The 20,269-nt window shown below is 44.5% G+C and overlaps 1 protein-coding gene across 2 annotated transcripts in view; it reads left to right on the top strand.

The window, feature by feature from the left end:
• Positions 1-20,269, top strand: part of LOC147015502 (A disintegrin and metalloproteinase with thrombospondin motifs 17-like) — a 359,529-nt gene that overhangs the window by 107,744 nt on the left and 231,516 nt on the right. For both annotated transcript variants that reach the window (XM_085850288.1, XM_085850287.1), the window contains exon 9: positions 6,515-6,558. In XM_085850288.1, coding sequence (XP_085706414.1) covers positions 6,515-6,558 — 44 coding nt within the window. The remainder of the gene's footprint in view (positions 1-6,514; positions 6,559-20,269) is intronic.

Here is a 20,269-nt window from a genome sequence, read left to right as displayed (position 1 = left end):
AGATTTATACAGAAACAAACTCTCAGGAAGGACAAACTGAATTTGGAAGGAGGTAGGATTGTGGTAGGGGGTTATCAGGGGAAGAAAAGATCATGGTTTTGGATGGGGGGTGTACTGAGATGGTGGTGAACAGCTGTATTGAAGGCTTGGAGGAAAGAATTGTATTGGAGAGAATGTGGAAGTAGGTTCCACATGTGGGAATATAGAGGAATAAATGAGTGTAGGTGAGCAGTGATTCTGTAGTTTCACTTGGAGGGAGTTGCTGATGGACCACGTATACCATACAGACACCTGTGGGGACAAAGCATGGGAAGAGCAGAGAGTGCTAGACTAGAAAGGAAGTGGTAGAAGACAGAGACTACCGACCTGTCTGAAATGGGAAATTAATAGGTCCATCGTCTCAGCTTCATTGGAGGAGATTCCAATAATCTTGAAGGGCTTGGTTTCCACAGGGTCAAGCTGAGTAATGTGTTCGGGAGGGGTGCCAGTCCAGAGGAGAGAGCATTACTCTATCAAGCTGCACATGAAGACCTTGGTATGTGGGTAGGAAGGATTTTGTCAAGGAAGTTCAAGGAAGGAATTTGTACGATGCTGGATTCCCAGTCGGCAACTGGCTTTGGAAGCCAACTTTGAAATTTGATTTGCCCAAAAAAGATCATGGCTGATATCGAGACTCAGGTGTTTGAGTGACTGAACTTCCTCACGAGGGTTGTTAAGAAAGTAGATGGAGGGTTTGCAATATGTTATTTCAAAGAGATTGAGTGAGTGTGTGGGATTTCTCAGGATTGAAAGACATAGTCCAAATGTTTGACCAGCTTATGATTGTCAGTTTGAAGATGGGAGGCAGATGCTGCCTGCCTGTCTGAAGGATGAGGGATGTCACGACAGAGGGTGGAGTCGTCATCAGCAAATAGTTAAAGGGGATTTTCCAGAGAGTCAGAGAGATCGTTGATGAAAATTAGAAATAGTATGGGGCCCAGAATACTGCCTTGGCACCCCAGCCGTAACAGGGAGAGTAGATGAAAGGATGTTGTGGAGAGCCACACGTTGGCAAAGAAAGTAGAGGAAACAGTAACCCAAGAGTGGAGCTTGCCTTGGATGTCAAAGGCAAAGACTTTGGAGAGCATGGCGAGATGAGAGACCATATTGAGATATATATGTCCAGTGAGATGGCCGTGATGTCATATCTGACATTGTGGGCCACCATCCATTGTTGGGAGAGTAGAAGCATCATGTCCAAGTTGGAGTGACCTGGTCTGAATCCGAATTGGTGATCTGAGATGAGGCTGATGGAGAAAAGGAAGGAATTCATATCAATTGTGATGATGGATTCCATGACCTTGCTGATGATTAGAAGTAATCTAATTGGTCTGTAGTAAAGGGAATTGGTTTTTGCACCTTTTATGTAATCCATTGATGTTGGTGGATTTCCAAGCAGAGAGATGACATAGGGCAAATGATAGGGTGAAAGGGCAGAAAAAGGATGTGCAAGAGCAGAAGAGCAGGATTTTAGGACATGCCAGCTGATACCCTCTGGTCTATTTGCAGAATCAGAGATGAGGTGTTGGCCGAAACTTCTCCACCTTCTGAGGTGCAAAATACATAGATGGCAGGAGTAGTTTGGTAGACTGAGGGAATGGTACAGAGAGCTAGGTGTTGGGGACACAATATTTGGAAGCAAACACAGAATTAAGGCATTCGGCCTTCTCTCGAGAGAAGGCCTTCTCAAAATGTTTCACAATATGTTGAATGGCCCAATTTGTGAGTCTGTCATGTGTTCTGAGGTCGTATTCCCAGCAGAACCTCCGACGGGTGTCTACATGTGATTTAGTCTCATACCACAGAGCCATCGCTTTTATCTTCCGCTTCACTGTTAATGGCATAGTTGAGCTTCGGAGCTAGAATTCCCAGGGAACAAATACCACGATAACACCACCAAACACTGAAAGGCAAAATGGTATGGGTCAAAAAACAAGGAAATGGCAGGAAGTCAAAGTTGTACCAAACTTTTTAAAACACTCTGTATACACTAGAGACAGACTTAACAAGACACCACCAGATTTTAGAGGAGGGAGATGAGTGTTGATTTCTGGTTCTCCTCAAAGTGGACACACACACTTGTTATGGGCTTTGTGGAATGAGCTGAGATTGCCTTTGATCGAATTTGATTTCCAGGAAGAGAAGACAAGTTGGTTCAGAGCAACTGCCTCACCATGGGATTCAGTGTACCATGGGCTGGAAGAAGGGTAGGATAAGTAAAGATGAGATGGGATGGATCTCTGCAGAAGAGAGCAGATTTCGGTGGAAGAATTATGAGGCTGAGTTAATATCAGGGGCAGTAGATATGGGAGACCAGTCTTGAATGGCTGGTCTGCTTGCAGTTCCTGCCATTCTGCCTGAGTGAAATGCCATACTTGCCGGCACTGAGGCAGCTCTCAGAGAATTTCTGGAGAGATGATAACTCTCTCAAACATATGATCAGATGCTCCAATTCAAGCAGAAGAAGGGCAGGAGACATTTTCATGGAATTCCGTCATCATTAAATCCAGATGGGAGGATTTGCCATTGGGAGAAATCTGGGTTTGAAAGTTCACAGATCGAGTCACTCAAATGGAGTCAGAGAAGTCCTTTGCTGAATTGCCATGGCTGATAATAGAGGTACCAACACTCAGTCAATTTGCATGATGACAGTTGAAATCACCACATATGAGAAGGAGAGTTAGCCTGGTGTTGGCTTCGTGGTTAGGGTGGCGACTTGGGATCATCAGGTCCTGAGTTCAAGCCCCGTTGGCCGCTGAATTAAAGGAGGTTGGTTGACACACCAGGAGGTTGACTCAGCCTGTCATCCTTCCGAGGTCGGCAAAATGAGCACCAGTGTACTGGTAAGGGGGACACTGCATCAACGGCATAGCCGCATCCCAAACAATGATGCAACCAGCAGCCACAGGCTGCACTCAATAGAGACAGAGAGAGAGAGAGGAAGAGAGTTGGGATGAGTGGTTAAAATTAGTGCAGATTGTCTGAGAGGGAGATGTAGATAGAGTCGTCACTGTTTGGAGGATGGTACAACACACAGACAAAGAAGAGGTGGGAGCGGAGGGGAAATCACAGCCAGAGATACTCCTCGAGGTTGGAAGGTGCAAGACCAGTACACACACAGTGAGGAACTAAGACATTGATGTAAAGTGTAACTCTGCCACTGAGGTTGAGGGCAAACAAATCAGAAGAGACTATAACAGGGGAGAGACACTAAGAAATCAGGGACATGCTGTTGAAGGAAGGATTCTGTTAACTCGATGATGTCTGGTTAATCAGCAGCAGCCTAGATTGAGAGATCTGTCAGGTTGGATTAGAGACCTTGGATGTTTAGAGTGTACAGGTTAGGAACAGGGGAGGGACATTTGGAGGGTGCAGGATGAGGGGAGGCTTTGTGGGGGTGTGGTGAAGGGGAATGTTTGAGTGGGTGGGTTGTGGGGGAAGGTTTGAATTGGTGGGGTGAGGAGGGATGCAGAAAGGAAGGATATGAAGCATTGATGGGCGGGGGGGGGGGGAGCAAAGAGAGGATATGAATAGCCCTTCAACTGGGGCCTCTTGCTCTTCCTCCAGTGAAATACAAATATCTGAAACGTCAGTGTTACTTCGCTTCCCATATGCTTTTGTAACCCATCAGTTGATAAACCTATTATTTGAATCTTAAATTTGATAAACCTATTATTAAAATCTGCCCAGGAGATTTTGACCCACCCAGGATTGTGCCCAATAGCCGAGGAGACTGCTTAGGCAGCACCAATGCTCTGCACAGGGTATGGTCCTAATGGATGGATGGATGGATGGATGAAGTTCAGGGATGCTGATTCCAAATTCCCAAATTGGACAAACAGAGATTAAGATCACAGGGGTGGGTGGTGAGAATTTTTGCTGAAAGCACTGATGAAGGTAGTGCTCTAGGTGCGGGAGTAATGTTGGTGGACCAAGTGTTTAGCTTAGCTGAAAAATAGTCTTTGAGACGGAGACAAAAGGGACACAGAATTTTCACAGCGGCTATCCGAGTAGTAGGCCTTTAACAACACAAAAACAAATTCGACAAACACAGCACAACAAGGTACGAAAATTGGATGGAAATACAAACAGCAACACGGGGATGAAGATATAACAGAAAAACATAACGGATCCGGTTAGGAAAACTTCCCTTTAATGTAGTTGAGGTGACAAGCCTCAAATTCGACCAATGCGTATAAAAAAAACACCAAATCTGAATGTTTTTTTTTTTTTTGCAATACGTATTTATTTTATTTTGAAACTTCCCAACCTCACTCTCATCATGTCCTCTTTATGCAAGCACTTGATTCCTGTTCGAAGTTGCTTTTGTCCCCGGGTCATCCATTTTCGTTAGTACAAGTTAAAGAGGTCAAAGGATTATTCACGTCCTGGTATTCCCATTTGAAAGAAGTTCATTAATCTGTTATAAACTTGCGAGTTTCAAAACATTCAGGCCTGTGTAAACATGCCCTGCTTATAACACTGCTTAATATCACAGCCTCGTGGGATGGTCAAGATTGATTGTATGTAAAAACATGGTTCTGCATAAAAGCATAAACTAAGCATAAAACTCACTGGATATTGAGCATGCAATTAGACAAAGGAAGATTACAGTTGATTACAATGTCAGCATATTAATTTTACAATGGCCACTTGTACAATGAGGTAATCCACATGTTGCTAACATCAGGGTGAGCAAGAGAAATGCAATGCATACTGCGAGCACAGAAGAAACTTGTTTCTCCATGGGGATAAGAAACGAGTTGCTTATCAAATTACATTGAAAAAAAAACAAATTGTTTTTAATGTGATCTCTATGGCTCATGGCAGACTTTGCACATCATGTATAGCATGCAGAATAAGGGCATTTGAAGACATCAATGTATGTTTGCATGTATTACATGAACAAAAATAGACAATGGACAAAAACACCTGGTGCATGGGATCTGAATCCCGGTTTCCTGCATGGTGGGCCAGGGGTTAAGATGGGAACACAAACAGACAAACCCAGAGGCTTTGAGATGGGCACACTAGCAGGCCAAAACAGAGGGGTTCAGATGGGAACACCAGCCTCGGTGGCATAATGGTTTGAGTGTCCGCCTTGAGTTTGGGAGGTCGGTGTTTCATGAAACCTCGACCGAGTCACACGAAACATTTTAAAAATGGGACGTGCTGCTTCCATATTTAATGCTCAGCATTTAAAAAGGATAGAACACGGACAAGCAACCATATGTTGGTAATAACAGTGCAGGCTTTGATGGGTCTAATGGCCTCCTTCTGCATCAAAGTTCCTTGGAGGGAATTCATATTAAATGGGAGCACGAGCAAGCCAAAAACAGATGGGTTCAGATGGGAACACTAGCAAGTCAAAACAGGGAATATCAAATGGAAGCACTGCCAGGTCAAAACAGAGGGGTTCAGATGGGAACACGAAAAGACCAACCCAGAGGGGTTCAGATGGGCACACGAGCAGGCCAATGCAGAGGGGTTTAGATGGGAACATGTAAAGACCAACCCAGAGGGGTTCAGATGGGCACACGAGCAGGCCAATGCAGAGGGGTTTAGATGGGCACACAAAGAGGTCAAAACAGGGGTTCAGATGGGAACCTTAACAGACCAACCCAGAGGGGTTCAGATGGGAACCTTAACAGACCAACCCAGAGGGGTTCAGATGGGCACACGAGCAGGCCAAAACAGAGGGGTTCAGATGAAAAGATGATCGAATGGGTTTGTTGCTATGTCTCGTACATAAGGTAAATGCAAAAGTGAGTAAAACACAATTAATTTACTCCTTTCTAATGGATATTAATTAAGCAGGGTCAAGCACTTTCCATTATAAACAACACATGACATTCTTTCTCTCTGTTATCTTTCATTGAATATAATTTTCTCAGACATTTCTTCTTTGACCTCTTGCCAGCTCTACCTTCGGGCCTGGAGTAATCCTAGCCATTAGTCAGAGAATCTGCTTTTGACAGGTGGCTTTTGTCTTCAGTATAGGTGAACATCCATGTTTTAGCTTAGTGGCATTCTTTCCTGAAGTGGCTTCTTACTTGTAGTTGTATCTGGGACCTGAGTGCATGTAGTTTTTTTAGAAATATTGTATGCAGCAACCTTTTTTCCTGCATTGTGTTGCTGTTAATTCAAGCATTTCAAATGTATGCTTTCATTTTTCCCTTTTGGGTAAACTGTCTGATGTGCTATTATCGGGTAATTTGCTTCTTATCTTCACATGGTCTACATTAATACCTTCTTCACTGCTCTCATTTCCTACGGTTAAAACCGAAACAGATGTTATAAATTACAGGAAATGAAACGATTACCTCTGACTGTGTGCTTTACCTTGTTACTATGAGAACATTCCTTGATACGTTGGTATTTGAAGTTGATGTGATGTGAAGTTTTGGGAAGTACCCATTGTGTGCTGTTTTAAGCTTCCCAGTTCTCATGGAACATATTTGCCTTTGTGTTTTAGAATGGACTTTTGTGTGCACTCCGAAGAACCCTGTGACACAGTTGGTGAGTGACTTCTTTAAAAACAAAATGATTTAATGGAGTTGGAATCTTGTTTGGTGTCTTTTCTAGTCTCAATTCTGTCTCTTTTGTCTCATTGTTAGTGCTCAAAAAAAAACAACAAAAGATGGCCCTGCACTTGCAATATATTTTGATTTTACAAATACCTTTTGAAGAATAAAATTTGAAAAGTTTTTGTAATGACTTAAAATGCATCAACATAATTTGCAAGCTATGCAGTTAGCCGTAGAGGGCCATGGCGGAGTTAGACTCCGCTGATGGGTTCCTCCACTCCTATTTGATCATGCGTCCGACCCTCACTCCCTTTGGCGGTTCAGTTCCACGCTTCTCGGGGATGCCAGATGATCTTACAGACCGAATGATGACCTGCTGGGCCACAGACTACATCCTAATGATGGGTGCAGATCCTGTGAAGCGCTGGAGCATTGTGCCAAGAACCATCACTGGGTGCGTCGCGAGGCAGCTGGGGTGTCTTCAGACCCAGTGGAAATCGGCAAAGGAAGTTGATCCTCCTGATGTTGGAATGCTTTTGCAGCCTCAAGACCCATGTGGTGGTGTGGGCTATGCCCAAAATAGGTGCCAGTGTTTTGAGAGAGAGGTGGGGAGTTCTTCGCCCCATTCCTTTGTGAGAATGGGACGGGGGCGGGGGGGAGTTGGATCAGTGTCACCTTGCAGCGACACTGGGTTGGACTTGATGGTCTGATCTGAAGTTGCATTGTGCTGTACTAGTTGTGACTACTCTGTGGTAATATTATAATTGACATGCAGTGGTACAACCAGGATTTTTCTAAGTTTTTGAAAGGTGGGGGGGGGGAGTGTCCCAGGTTCCCTATCAAGTAGCATAAGCCACTCTACATTAAGAGGAGTATGAGGCGGTTATATTTGTAGACATTACACTTTCTGTACTATTAAGTAGGCCTGCAAAACCAGCCACAGACTGGGCATCCTCCATCAATCCATGTCTTTCCTTTGAAAACCAAAACTCTTCACATCTACAAGATCTTTGTCTGTAGCTCAATGGAGTCCTGCTCTCACTTATGGCCTTGTACCCCCAGCATCGCAACTGTCTCTCATGGATACTGTGGTATCAAAAGCTCTCAACATTATTGGGATCTCCCATGATGAGGCTGAAGCCCACGGTCTTTTCATTGATCTCTTTATTTTCTTCTGTCTATTCTCCAACATTGCTCCCTCTGCTCTCAGTGATTTGACTTTTCCCAGCAACTCCAGGAAGCATGTGTTTTTCCAGTAAACTTTTCCTCGTTAAATTTCCAATATCTAGGATGACTGCACACCTCAATTCCTTTGTTTCTTGCTTCTTCCATCCATGGAACCACCTTTGTTTCATTATTTTCTTTCTTTCTCATTTCCCACTCTTCCCTTCAGGGCTTCAATCAGGCAGTGTATCACCACATGCCATTCCCTCTCCTGACCCATGATCTTTATTCCATCCATCCATCGGGACCATACTCTGTGCAGAGTATTGGGGCTGCGGAAGCAGTCTCCTTGGCTCTTGGGCATAATCCTGGACAGGTCGCCACTCCAACACAGGATACCAGCAAGCTGGCACTCATTTTGCCGACCTCAGAAGGATGACAGGCAGAGTCAACCCCATCTGGTATTAATTCAACAGCCAAGGGAGATTTGAACTCAGAATCCTAGGATCCCAAACCCACCACACCAACCATTAAGCCAACACCAGGCATTTAACCTTTATTGCCCCCCCCCATGCAGGTCAGGTATGGGAGCATGCGCCAGAGCAGCGTATCGCTGCGTCCACTTTCAGCCGGTACTCCAGGGGCCTCCATCTGGCCATCCCCCAGGGAGATGCCTGGCCCATCCCAATCTCCTTGAGATGCCGATCAACCTGCTGCAACCACGAGGCACGTGGTCGGCTCATTGGTCTCCTCCACTTCCGAGGCTCCCTCGCTGAGAGAATCTGATGAGCAGGATCAGCGTCAGGAAAACGAGTCACGTGTCCATACAGCCGCAGCTGACACTCTCGGACTATGCAGGTAACAAATCTCATTTGTGTCTTTCTCAGCAACTGCTCATTGGACACAAAGTCTGACCAGCGATTGCCAAGGATTCACCAAAGAGACCTGGTACCAAAGGAATTAAGTCTCCATCTCAGATCCTTGGCCAGAGTCCAAGTCTCACATCCATAGAGCAAGACTGGAAGCACAAAGGACCTGAAGACTCGGACTTTCGTCCTCCCACACAGGTACTGGCAGCGCCACACCCCATTATCCAGTGAATCCATGACTCCCCAGGCTCGATCCAGACATCTGCTGACCTCTGACTCACAGCCAGCAGAGACATGAATATCACTGCCGAGGTAAGTGAATCTCTCCACGATCTCAACATCCTCACCACAAACAGACACAGACAGGACAGCAGCATCCAAGATGTCATTGAAAGCCTGGATCTTAGTTTTGACCCAGGAAACCAGTAATCCCAGTGGCTCCGACTCCTCATTCCCCACCTCGGGGGGCCCCCAAAAGGATATCTAAAATCTCCGCAAAGATGACTGCATCATCTGCGAAATCAAGGTCAGAGATATTGACATTCCCAAATGATGCACCGCAGCTTGATCTCTCTGACATCCTCCCAATAATCCAGTCCATACAAGTACTGAAAAGTGTGGGGGCCAGTGCACACCCCTGACAAACTCCAGTAACAACTGGAAATAAGTCAGATATGGTACCACCACACTTCACAGCACTCTCAGTACCAGAGTAGAGTTGAGACATCAGATCGATCAGTTTTGGAGGCACCCCACGAAGGCCAAGAATCCTCCAGAGGGCATCCCGATTCACTGAATCGAACGCTTTACAGAGATCAACATAGGCTGCAAGCAGCCCCTGCAGAAACTCTCGTCTGCATTCAGTGAGCACCCGCAGAGCAAGGATACCGTCAATCATTGACCTCTTTGGTGTAAAGCCTGACTGCTCTGGACGTTGGTGCTCAAGCAGATGGTGGCGAACCCTACCAATAATTATTCGAGCAAAGACCTTGCCCGGCACTGAGAGCAGCGTCACCCCTCGCTAGTTGTTACAGTCTTGGCGATCACCCTTCCCTTTCCAGAGAGGGACAACAAGGCCCCTCTTCCAGTCAGTTGGGATGATGCCTGTGTTCCAGGCGGAGCACAGAACTGCATGCAACGACATGAGTGCAGCATTTCCACCAGCCTTGAGAAGTTCAGCATGGATGCCACAGATCCCTGGAGCTTTGCCCCATTTCAACCGGTTCACCGCAGCCTGCGTTTCCACAAGCGAAGGTGGACCACAGTTGATTGGATGGTCAGCAACAGGGATTGTAACACCCCTGATGTCCAACTGAACAATTGGTGGATCAGCCTGGTACAACCGCCCAAAGTGACCGGCCCAGCAGGCCTTCACTTCGGACTCCTCTGTCAATAGCCTACCACCCTCTGCTCTCACTGCAGTACACCGAGGGATGGGCTTGAATGAATGCCATGCGCGAATTCCCCTGTAAGCAGGACAAGAATCACTTGACCACAGGTGATGCTCCACCCTCTCACAGATTCCTCGCACATAGGCCTCCTTGTCCACCCTCAGTGCACATACAGTTTTACTCCTCAGCTCCCTGAACAGCTCAGCTCTGCCATTCAGCCTGGCCCTGCGACTTTGCTCAATGGTATCCAGTGTCCCTTGAGAGACTAAATTCTTCTTTGCCCTCTGGTGAGTTCCAAGACATCCACCGCCAACATCAAGGACGGTCGTCTTGAAGGCACTCCACAACTCTTTTGGACCTCCAAAAGCACCCAGACCTCCCCAAATCTCCACTCAGCTTGTTCGCAGACTCCTCAGCTACCCTCTCACCCTTGAGCTTGCCAACATCCAGCCTCGGCTGCGATGGTACCATTCTCCTGGATTTAAGGTGAAACTTCAGAGTTGCTAGAACAAGCCGCTGGTCAGTATTGAGGAACTGAGCACTCTGGTAGACCCTGCAGTTCTGGATCATCCTCCAGCAACCATCGATGAGGACATGGTCAATCTCTTTTGCCACATTGCCAAGGTTGGAATACTAAGTTCTGTGATGAGCTTGTGGGCGCTGAAACCATGAACCAGCCACCCTAAGTCCATGACTTCTTGCAAAGTCAAGGAACTTAGTGCTATTCTGGTTCATAGTTCCAGACCCACGGGGACCAACACATGTCTCATAACCATCCCTTTCAGTTCTAGTCGATGCATTGAATTTCCCCAAGACTAGAAGTCTCGCCTGGGGCACTGATCAACTACAGACTCGAGCATGGCGTAGAATGCATCCTTCACGGTGAGATCACTCGCCTCAGTTGGAGCATAAACAGAGACCAGGGAAATGACATCTAAGGAGTGACGAATCCTTAGTCTCATAATATGCTTGTTGACCAGTGTTACTTCAATTATCATTGCAGTCAGCTTATTGGGCACAGCTACAGCAACTCCTTGGGAATGGTAACCATCGGAGCGACCATACCAATAGTAGGTGCAACCACCCACCATTATCTCGCCGCAATCCAGTCTCCGAACCTCAGAGAGTGCTGCAATACCGTTGTCCAAACGCTTGAGCTCAGATGATAACAGAGACAGGTGATCATCCTCTCTTCGCGATAGGACATTCCACGCACCCACCCGAAGGGACCGCCTCAGGTTAACCCAAGGAGACCACCGTCTGGTGGACGATACCTCAGCACCATTTTGCCACACTCTCCCACAATATGATCCGGGAATGTTACCCCAAGTAACATATGTATGTGTGTATATATATATATATATATATATATATATATATATATATATATATATATATATATATATATATATATATATATATATATATATATATATATACATGTATATATTTGTATACATTGACTAAATATCAGGCTCTTTCACTGAAGCGAGCCAATGGAGCTACACACAGGTGCTACCTCTAGAGACGCAATGTCACGTACTATCTTGTAGATCTAAATTACAAGTTCACATCCTGATAAAAAGCCATTTCCCTAATTTGTTTCTCATCACTTGTGCAATGTACAAAAAATACTTTCACTGGCATGGAGATCAAGCTATGAGATCCTAAACTCTGTTTCACACCACAGATGTATGGATGTTTATTTGGAATGTCTCCGTGACTGTTGATGAAATAATTGGTTTCAGTGTGGGTAGAGGTAATTGGGTTAGTATATGGAAAATATTTCAGTGTAATCGTAGAATAAAATGAGGAAAATGTATGAAAGTTGGTGTAAGTATTAGTCATGATAAAGAGGTAGTCAAAGGTGAAATTTCATGTCAAAGTGTAAAATGGAAAGAAATATATGTTAGGAATTATATTGAGATGAAAGCACCTGGACTTTTTTGAGCCATTATAGTAGAAAGGCATTGCTGTTCGTGGGGAAGGTGGTGATAGAATAATGAACATTGGCAGCAACCCATTTCTGAGCGGTTACACGCGTGATCTTTTATGTGATGCTTGTTCCTGGTTGAGACTCGTGAATATGGCATCAGGGCAACAATTTGGTGTATATTGTAACAAGTATTTCTGAAGTACCTGTACTTTATTTCAAGTAGTGCAGTGCAAGAAATCCCCCAAAGCAAAGATTTCCAAAAAGGCTCTGCTTTCCTTCTGAACGTGCAGTTGAGTTTGATGGAAACCCGAGAGCATTTTTGGAAAATGGCATTCCCTTTTTGGTATGTGCCAAAACAATCAGGGAAACCCTCTCAACCTTTCATCCTGCATGTGGGATTTGTAAACATTGTTTTGATTGTGAAATGATTCACTTAGACGAGGACCTACATGGTTGTGCTATGTTTGTGGAGCAGGTTTCTGGCATGTTCCTTGAGAGTTAAACTGGGTAAAAATATGATGTCACAAAGTTCTGCCTTGCTCCTTTTGTGCAATTCCAGTCATCATTAAAAGCTTACATATAAAGCCAAAAATATAGTTGAAAAACAAGTGGAGAAGCCTATGAAATGGCATTGAATTTTCATCATTGCCATTGAAAAAATGTGAAAAAACCTTTAAAAAAAAAAAAATTGCCCATCATATAAGGAAGACATGCAACAAAATTAAATTCTGTTAAGGACACATAATATAATCATTTAGCCCATCATATCTGGATCGATAATCTTGTATCTCAAAACGTTTGCCGACATTACAAAGTAATAAATGAAAATGAATATCAGAGGGATTAAGATGGTTGTAATCACAGATATAAAGCAAGCAAGAAAGCACTCACCTTTATTGTGAAATGCAACAAGAGTAAAAAATATAGCATGTACAGGCACAAACAGAATGAACAAAGGTTCATTCTATAAAACAAGAGTAAAAAAAAGAAGCATACACAGGCACAGCCAGCTTTTTTTAACTCCTGTTTTAGAGTGAACCTTTGTTACCTCCACCATCGAAGATGGGTGGAGGTTATTTATTCACCCCTTCGTCTATCACCTCTCTCGTGCTGGATACTCAAATGGGCAAAACAAGTGAAATAGGGTTTTTCAATACTTGCTTTGGTCCACTACACAGATGATGAAAAGGTATGATGGACATGCGGAAATGGTAGCTCATCAACAAACTATATGTTCTTAAAATTCCATTAATGATCAAAATGCATTTTCTCATAAGAAACATTCTTATAACTTTGAAAGTCACACATCAGAGTGTGCACCATATTGCCTCTAATAAGCACCGCTCTCGATTGAGTTCCCCTCTTGGAATTCCCTGAATTAACAGGCGCCCTGGGCGATTATTCGTGGAAATATTGTAATTGTTTTTCGGAATTCCACTCTCGGCTAACTCGTTGCTTTTAGGCTGATCTGAGGGGTGAAGACCAGTTATTAGGGTTAAAAAAGGATCTTAACTCGTAAATTGAAGTAATATGCAAATCTCGTCTAGTCTTTGAAAACCAATCTATTAATTAACATAAAAAGTTGCAACAACATAACGGTACTATTTACAAATCGTCGTCAGACTCATCATCTTCACCAGATGCATTTAGATCATATTGCTTTTCCTCTGTTGCCATTTCATCACATACAATAGTGTATAGATCCGTATGCTTCAACCCTGCTTGCAAACAACAACATGGGTCAATTTTAGAAGATCTCTTGCATGTATAGCTGAATGGTTGCATGATTTAGTTCGGGGCAGGGCTACTGGCAAGCAGTTCATTGTAATTGAATTTTCACTAATTTCCCATCCAAAACCATCAGGAGGAGTGTCGGACATTTTAGAGATTGTTTGTCTCCACATCGCTGCTTGATAATTTGCCCTCATTAGATGGAGGGCAAGTGTTAATTTGCAAGGCAGTAAAGCATCAGGCTCAACCTCACCAGCCTTTGTGCAATAGAGCTGATTTTTTATTTATTGTAATGTGCCCAAAACAAGGCTGAGTGCCCCTAAATGTCAATGGCTACAGAGAAGAAGAGGAAAAACTGCCAAAACATTCACCTTGTCCTGAAACAAGGAAACCTCTTCACAGGACCACTGTGCAGGAGGGGGTAACTAGGCGAGGTGGAAAAAAAATATTTTCTGACACCCCTTGGGTGTTTTCTTAGGAGACACCATCTCCGTACAGGATGGCCATTGGCTCCCCAAGATTGCTCATCTGCAATTTATCAGGTGTTGTTTTTAGTCTTGGCAGGGTGTCCCAATGAAAAGCGAAAAAGATCGACATTTTGCCGACTCATTCCATACAAAGTGCAAAAGATTTCTTTCAGTTTGTTGTGCAATTCTTCTGGTCCTGCCCATGTGTTTCCAAGTGACGTGAATGCTTCCATAAAATCATGATGCTGCATCAGCAATTTCAGTGCTTTAGCCTTTCCTTTACCAGCAAAAGCAGAAATCGAATCGCATCCGGTGAAAGCATCCATCCCACTCAGATATCTGCAGAATTCCTAGTTTGAAATTTATGGATGAAATTTTGGCAATCGGCTTGTTTTTACCATATCGATTTTGATTATCCTTGTCTTTGTCCTCTTGCCCAATTTAATTTGCACGTCTGTAAGCAGATAACTGTGCCCAATAAGTAATATGAAGACATCTGTATCATTAGCATGAATAACTGTCGGGCCATTTGCGTGTTTTGCATGGACTAGCATGTGCGTATCAGCCTCTACTTGTGAACACTCCAACTCAGGAACAATATCACATCCTTGTTCTGTTATTCTCCAACAGGTGTGCTGCCCTCTGTCATGTACTGTACATTATTTTCCCCCGAGCTTGCCTGAGAACTCTGGGTTTTTCCAATCAGTAACAAGAAATTTCACAATTTTTGTCATATTTGAATCGCCATTAACTTTTTCCAAGACTTTATCAGATACTTTGGGAGAATGCTTTTGTAACTTACACCATCATAACTTCCACCTGTTCTCTTGGCTCACTCAGAATTCTTTATGGACACATCAGGATAAATGTCAAAATCCACGTGAACAGTCCTGGAAACCTGAATTGTACATTTCGGAAAAACTGTTTCAGCTAATGTGTGAAATGTTGATCCACGAGATGACGAGAAGTTTGAAACTTCTGAAGCACTGCCATTCTATCAAATATGCTCATTGCATACCTAGGCTAGTGATTGGCAGGAAGAGTTCCTTTTTACAATAGCTGTAGGAGCTTGGCTTTTTTGTCTTCCTTGGCTTGATATATGAGTCGGAAAAGGACCACGGAAGTGTGGTATGTGCTCTGTCTAGATTTGTCCCCACCACATTTCCGCAGGGTGCTTGAGGTCCACCAACAACACCCTTCTGGTAAAACTACCAAAATGACAAATCACTGCTCACCTTCACTCTTTCATTCCTCTTTTTTCCCGCCTTTGGAATAAACTCCCTCACTCTGTTCCTCCAGGCCTTCAAAACAGTTGTTCACCACCACCTCTCATCTTCCCCCATCCAAATCCTCGATCTTTTCTACCCCCGTTAATCCACCCCAAACCTACCTCCTTCAAATTCCGTGCCTTCCTTCCTGAAAGTCGCTGTAATGTCCATCTTGTATACCCCATGTTCCCCACCCCCATCCCTCTCCCTTCCACTGATCTCCTAATGTCTCTGTTTCCCACTGCTTTGTCCTTCCCACTCTCGCCCCTCTTGTCTCATGCCCCCCTTGCTGTGCATTGTGTGTTAGCTCTCATACAAGCCGTGACAATGGTTACAAAAAAGTTGACCTAAGGGATAACAGAACACTTCTTTCAGGTCAATTTTTCAAAACTGTGCTAACAGAGCCATTCATGCGAATAACGTACAGTCCATTCTTGAAGGGATAAGTGAATCCCTCTGTCGGATCTTGACAATTTTATTTAACTGCTTGAACGGTTTGAGTCTTTGCATGCAGTAGTAAACCAAACTAAATTGAATCAGACATCTCTTTCATGCTGTACTTAACATGGCCTTACTTCCACTTCCGCCCATTTCTGAATTTTCACTTCCACTTCAAAATCACCCAAAATTGCAACACATTCTAACAACTTGCAAGTAATCGAAATATAATCACAAATCATTTATCTTGCTAACGCTATGGTTTTCCCAAAATCTAAATAGTGAAATATACAAAATCAGCCAAAATACACTTTGAACAAGTGGGGATGGGTACTTCCAGGAACAGGATGATTTCCCAAAGAAAGCTACCAGAAATGGGAGTCAATCATAGATATTTTTTTCGAAAATAGGGCAGTGCAGTCATCACATGACACAGTTTTCGATTGCGTTGGTAAAATGAGTATTCACACGAAAAATACAGATTTTAGCTGATCGACTTCTGTTTGTCTGTTTGGAACTTGTGAAATCGAAAATTTGCAAGTATTATGGTTGGTGTGGTCTGTCATTCTGTCTGTCTGTCTGTTTGTTTGTCTGTCTGTAAGTCAATCGCCGACATGTCACATTTTTACTCTGATCTTCATGAAACTTAACCACCTGGTAGAGGAGGCACAAGCAAGAGGCCTATTGCTTTGAGGTCAATAGGTCAAAAGTCAAGGTCACATAAATCATCATTTTACATCCGATTCAATTGATATCTATATACTGTATGTACATATACGTATATATGTATGTACAGTGGGGAGAACAAGTATTTGATACACTGCCGATTTTGCAGGTTTTCCCACTTACAAAGCACGTAGAGGTCTGTAATTTTTATCATACGTACACTTCAACTGTGAAAGACAGAATCTAAAACAAAAATCGTGAAAATCACATTGTATGATTTTTAAATAATTAATTTGCATTTTATTGCATGAAATAAGTATTTGATCACCTACCAACCAGTAAGAATTCCGGCTCTCACAGACCTGTTAGTTTTGTCTTTAAGAAGCCCTCCCATTCTCCACTCACTACCTGTATTAACTGCACCTGTTTGAACTCGTTATCTGCATAAAAGACAGCTGTCCACACTCAATCAATCAGACTCCAACCTCTCCACAATTGGCACAACCAGAGAGCTGTCTAAGGACATCAGGGACAAAATTGTAGACTTGCACAAGGCTGGGATGGGCTACAGGACAATAGGCAAGCAGCTTGGTGAGAAGGCAACAGCTTTTGGCGCAATTATTATAAAATGGAAGAAGTTCAAGATAACAGTCAATCTCCCTCAGTCTGGGGCTCCATGCAAGATCTCACCTCGTGGAGCCTCAATGATCATGAGAAAGGTGAGGGATCAGCCCAGAACTACACGGCACGACCTGGTCAATGACTTGAAGGGAGCTGGGACCACAGTAGCAAAGAAAACCATAAGTAACACACTTCGCCGTCATGGATTAAAATCCTGCAGCGCACGCAAGGTCCCTCTGCTCAAGCCAGCGCATGTCCAGGCCCGTCTGAAGTTTGCCAATGACCATCTGGATGATCCAGAGGAGGAATGGGAGAAGGTCATGTGGTCTGATGAGACCAAAATAGAGCTTTTTGGTTTAAACTCCACTCGCCGTGTTTGGAGGAAGAAGAAGGATGAGTACAACCCCAAGAACACCATCCCAACCGTGAAGCATAGAGGTGGAAACATCATTAATTGGGGATGCTTTTCTGCAAAGGGGACAGGACGACTGCACCGTATTGAGGGGAGGATGGATGGGGCCATGTATCGCGAGATCTTGGCCAACAACCTCCTTCCCTCAACAAGAGCATTGAAGATGGGGCGTGGCTGGGTCTTCCAGCATGACAACAACCCGAAACACACAGCCAGGGCAACTAAGGAGTGGCTCCGCAAGAAGCATCTCAAGGTCCAGGAGTGGCCTCGCCAGTGTCCAGACCTGAACCCAATAGAAAATCTTTGGAGGGAGCTGAAAGTCTGTGTTGCCCAGCGACAGCCCCGAAACCTGAAGGATCTGGAGAAGATCTGTATGGAGGAGTGGGCCAAAATCCCTGCTGCAGTCTGTGCAAACCTGGTTAAGAACTACAGGAAACGTCTGATCTCTGTAGTTGCAAACAAAGGTTTCTGTACCAAATATTAAGTTCTGTTTTTCTGATGTATCAAATACTTATTTCATGCAATAAAATGCAAATTAATTATTTAAAAATCATACAATGTGATTTTCAGGATTTTTGTTTTACATTCCGTCTTTCACAGTTGAAGTGTACCTATGATAAAAATTACAGACCTCTACGTGCTTTGTAAGTGGGAAAACCTGCAAAATCGGCAGTGTATCAAATACTTGTTCTCCCCACTGTATGCATGTATGTATGTGTATTTATTTATTTATATATATATATATGTATATATATATATATACATACACACATATATGTATGTATATATGTATATGTGTATGTATATATATATATATATATATATATATATATATATATATATATATATATATATATATATATATCTTCTTCTTTCGGCTGCTCCCGTTGGGGGTCGCCACAGCGGATCATGCGTATGATCCGCATAGTGATTTGGCACAGGTTTTACGCCGGATGCCCTTCCTGACGCAACCCTGGTCGCCTCTTACGACACAGGGATATGGTACACCGATTTTAACCGGGGTATACACCGGCCCAGTACACTGGTACTCATTTCGCCGACCTCGGAAGGATGACAGGCTGAGTCAACCCCCTGGTGTATTAATTCAGTGGCCCAACGAGGCTTGAACTCAGGACCTTTTGGATCCCAAGCCACTGCCCTAACCACTGCGCCAACACCAGGTTGGTATATGTATGTATGTATATATATATATATATATATATATATATATATATATATATATATATATATATATATATATATATATATATATATATATATATATATATATATATATATATTGTTGTGAATTCGTGCCCGCCGACGTGCGAGCGGCCACGTAACTCGAATCGCGGCACGTCGCCCATCGGACGGACAATTCCGTCGTGACCCTCTTGGACTAACGCCGGGAACTAGTCACGGGTGGGCCTTTTGGTCTCACCACGATCGTGCCAATCGGCCCCCCCGCGTGGGATAGGGTTGTTCGCCAAATTCGACCTACCGAAGTACCCACACGGAGGGTAGACCGGGCGATCGCACCTCGCCGCAGGTCGACTTCAGACACGGGCCACTTTAAGCGACCCGTTCCGTACTATCGGGATAACCGAGCGGTGTTATCGTCAACCTAGACAGTTCCGATTAATTATTGGGCGTATTTAGCCCACTACCAACCCTTTACGTGAAGTAAGATGGAGATTCAATTAAAGAAAAGACGAAGCAAAACGGGAAAAACAGTTCAACATGAGGCACATTTATTCCGCGTCAAACGGAAGGCACACATAAACAATTACAACAATTATGCACAAAAAGCAAATGTAAAAGAAACACAACAATTATGCACCAAAAGCAATTGCAACAAAAGAAACACAATGCAGATCTACTACTGACTATGCGAGCACACGGCAACACTTACACAGTTTTACTTTACAGACGGCGCCGACAACACATATACTCAAAAGCAAAAGAAAAGGGGCCACCCTCTATGACAAGGGGCAGACGGGCATGGGACCGAGACCGCGTGGAGCCTACCCATCTTGTGATGAGCCGCAAAATGGCGGCGGTGCCCCGACTTCGCGCTCCTCCACGGGTTTCGTTGGCACTGCTTGGAATGGGGTGGGAACGGGGCCCCCTTTTCGCACTATCTCAGCGCGGGGGGAAACAGGGGGGGGGGGTTGTTGATGCTCTGGGGAAAGAGGATAGCTGGCTTGCTTGGGTCCCGCGACGAGCGACTCCACTGCGCCCTCGACCGCGTTCCCGGCTTCCCCTCTCTGCAGCTCCCCGACAGACTCCGAACCCCGACAGACCGACTCTCCTCCAGACCCGTCTTGACTACTGCTGCCACACTTCGCCGCCGCCACACCTCTCCAACTCGCCCGAGCCCGAAACAGAAACTGACTGAATTCGCCTCGCGCTCGGCGCTTTATAGTGCGGCAGGAGAAACCATATGCAAATTTCCGTATCAGGATGGGCTCGGGGGCGGAGCCACACTCGCCCATTGGACGGAGGAAAGGTGGGCGTGAACCTCCCCTGATCCTCGAATTTGCAGAGATTCTACTCCGACGCGCCTGGAGGCGGGGCCAAATCGCCCAGCGCTTAATGATTGGACGGATCGGAAGTGGGCGTGAATCATTCCTGATCCAACTTTTCCTCGGAAAGGCCGCTCTTTGTACCCGCGGCTCAGCACACGCCCTGTACGAGGCCAGGACAGCCTGACGCTCGGTGCCCACAAGCAGTGCGGGAA

Source organism: Eptatretus burgeri, chromosome 12 (assembly GCF_056783735.1).
Source record: "Eptatretus burgeri isolate ZD-2024b chromosome 12, Ebu_testis_v1, whole genome shotgun sequence".
Classification (NCBI taxonomy): Eukaryota; Metazoa; Chordata; class Myxini; order Myxiniformes; family Myxinidae; genus Eptatretus; species Eptatretus burgeri.
The sequence above is the reverse complement of the archived record's forward strand: the minus strand, read 5'-3'. Positions and strand labels throughout refer to the sequence as shown.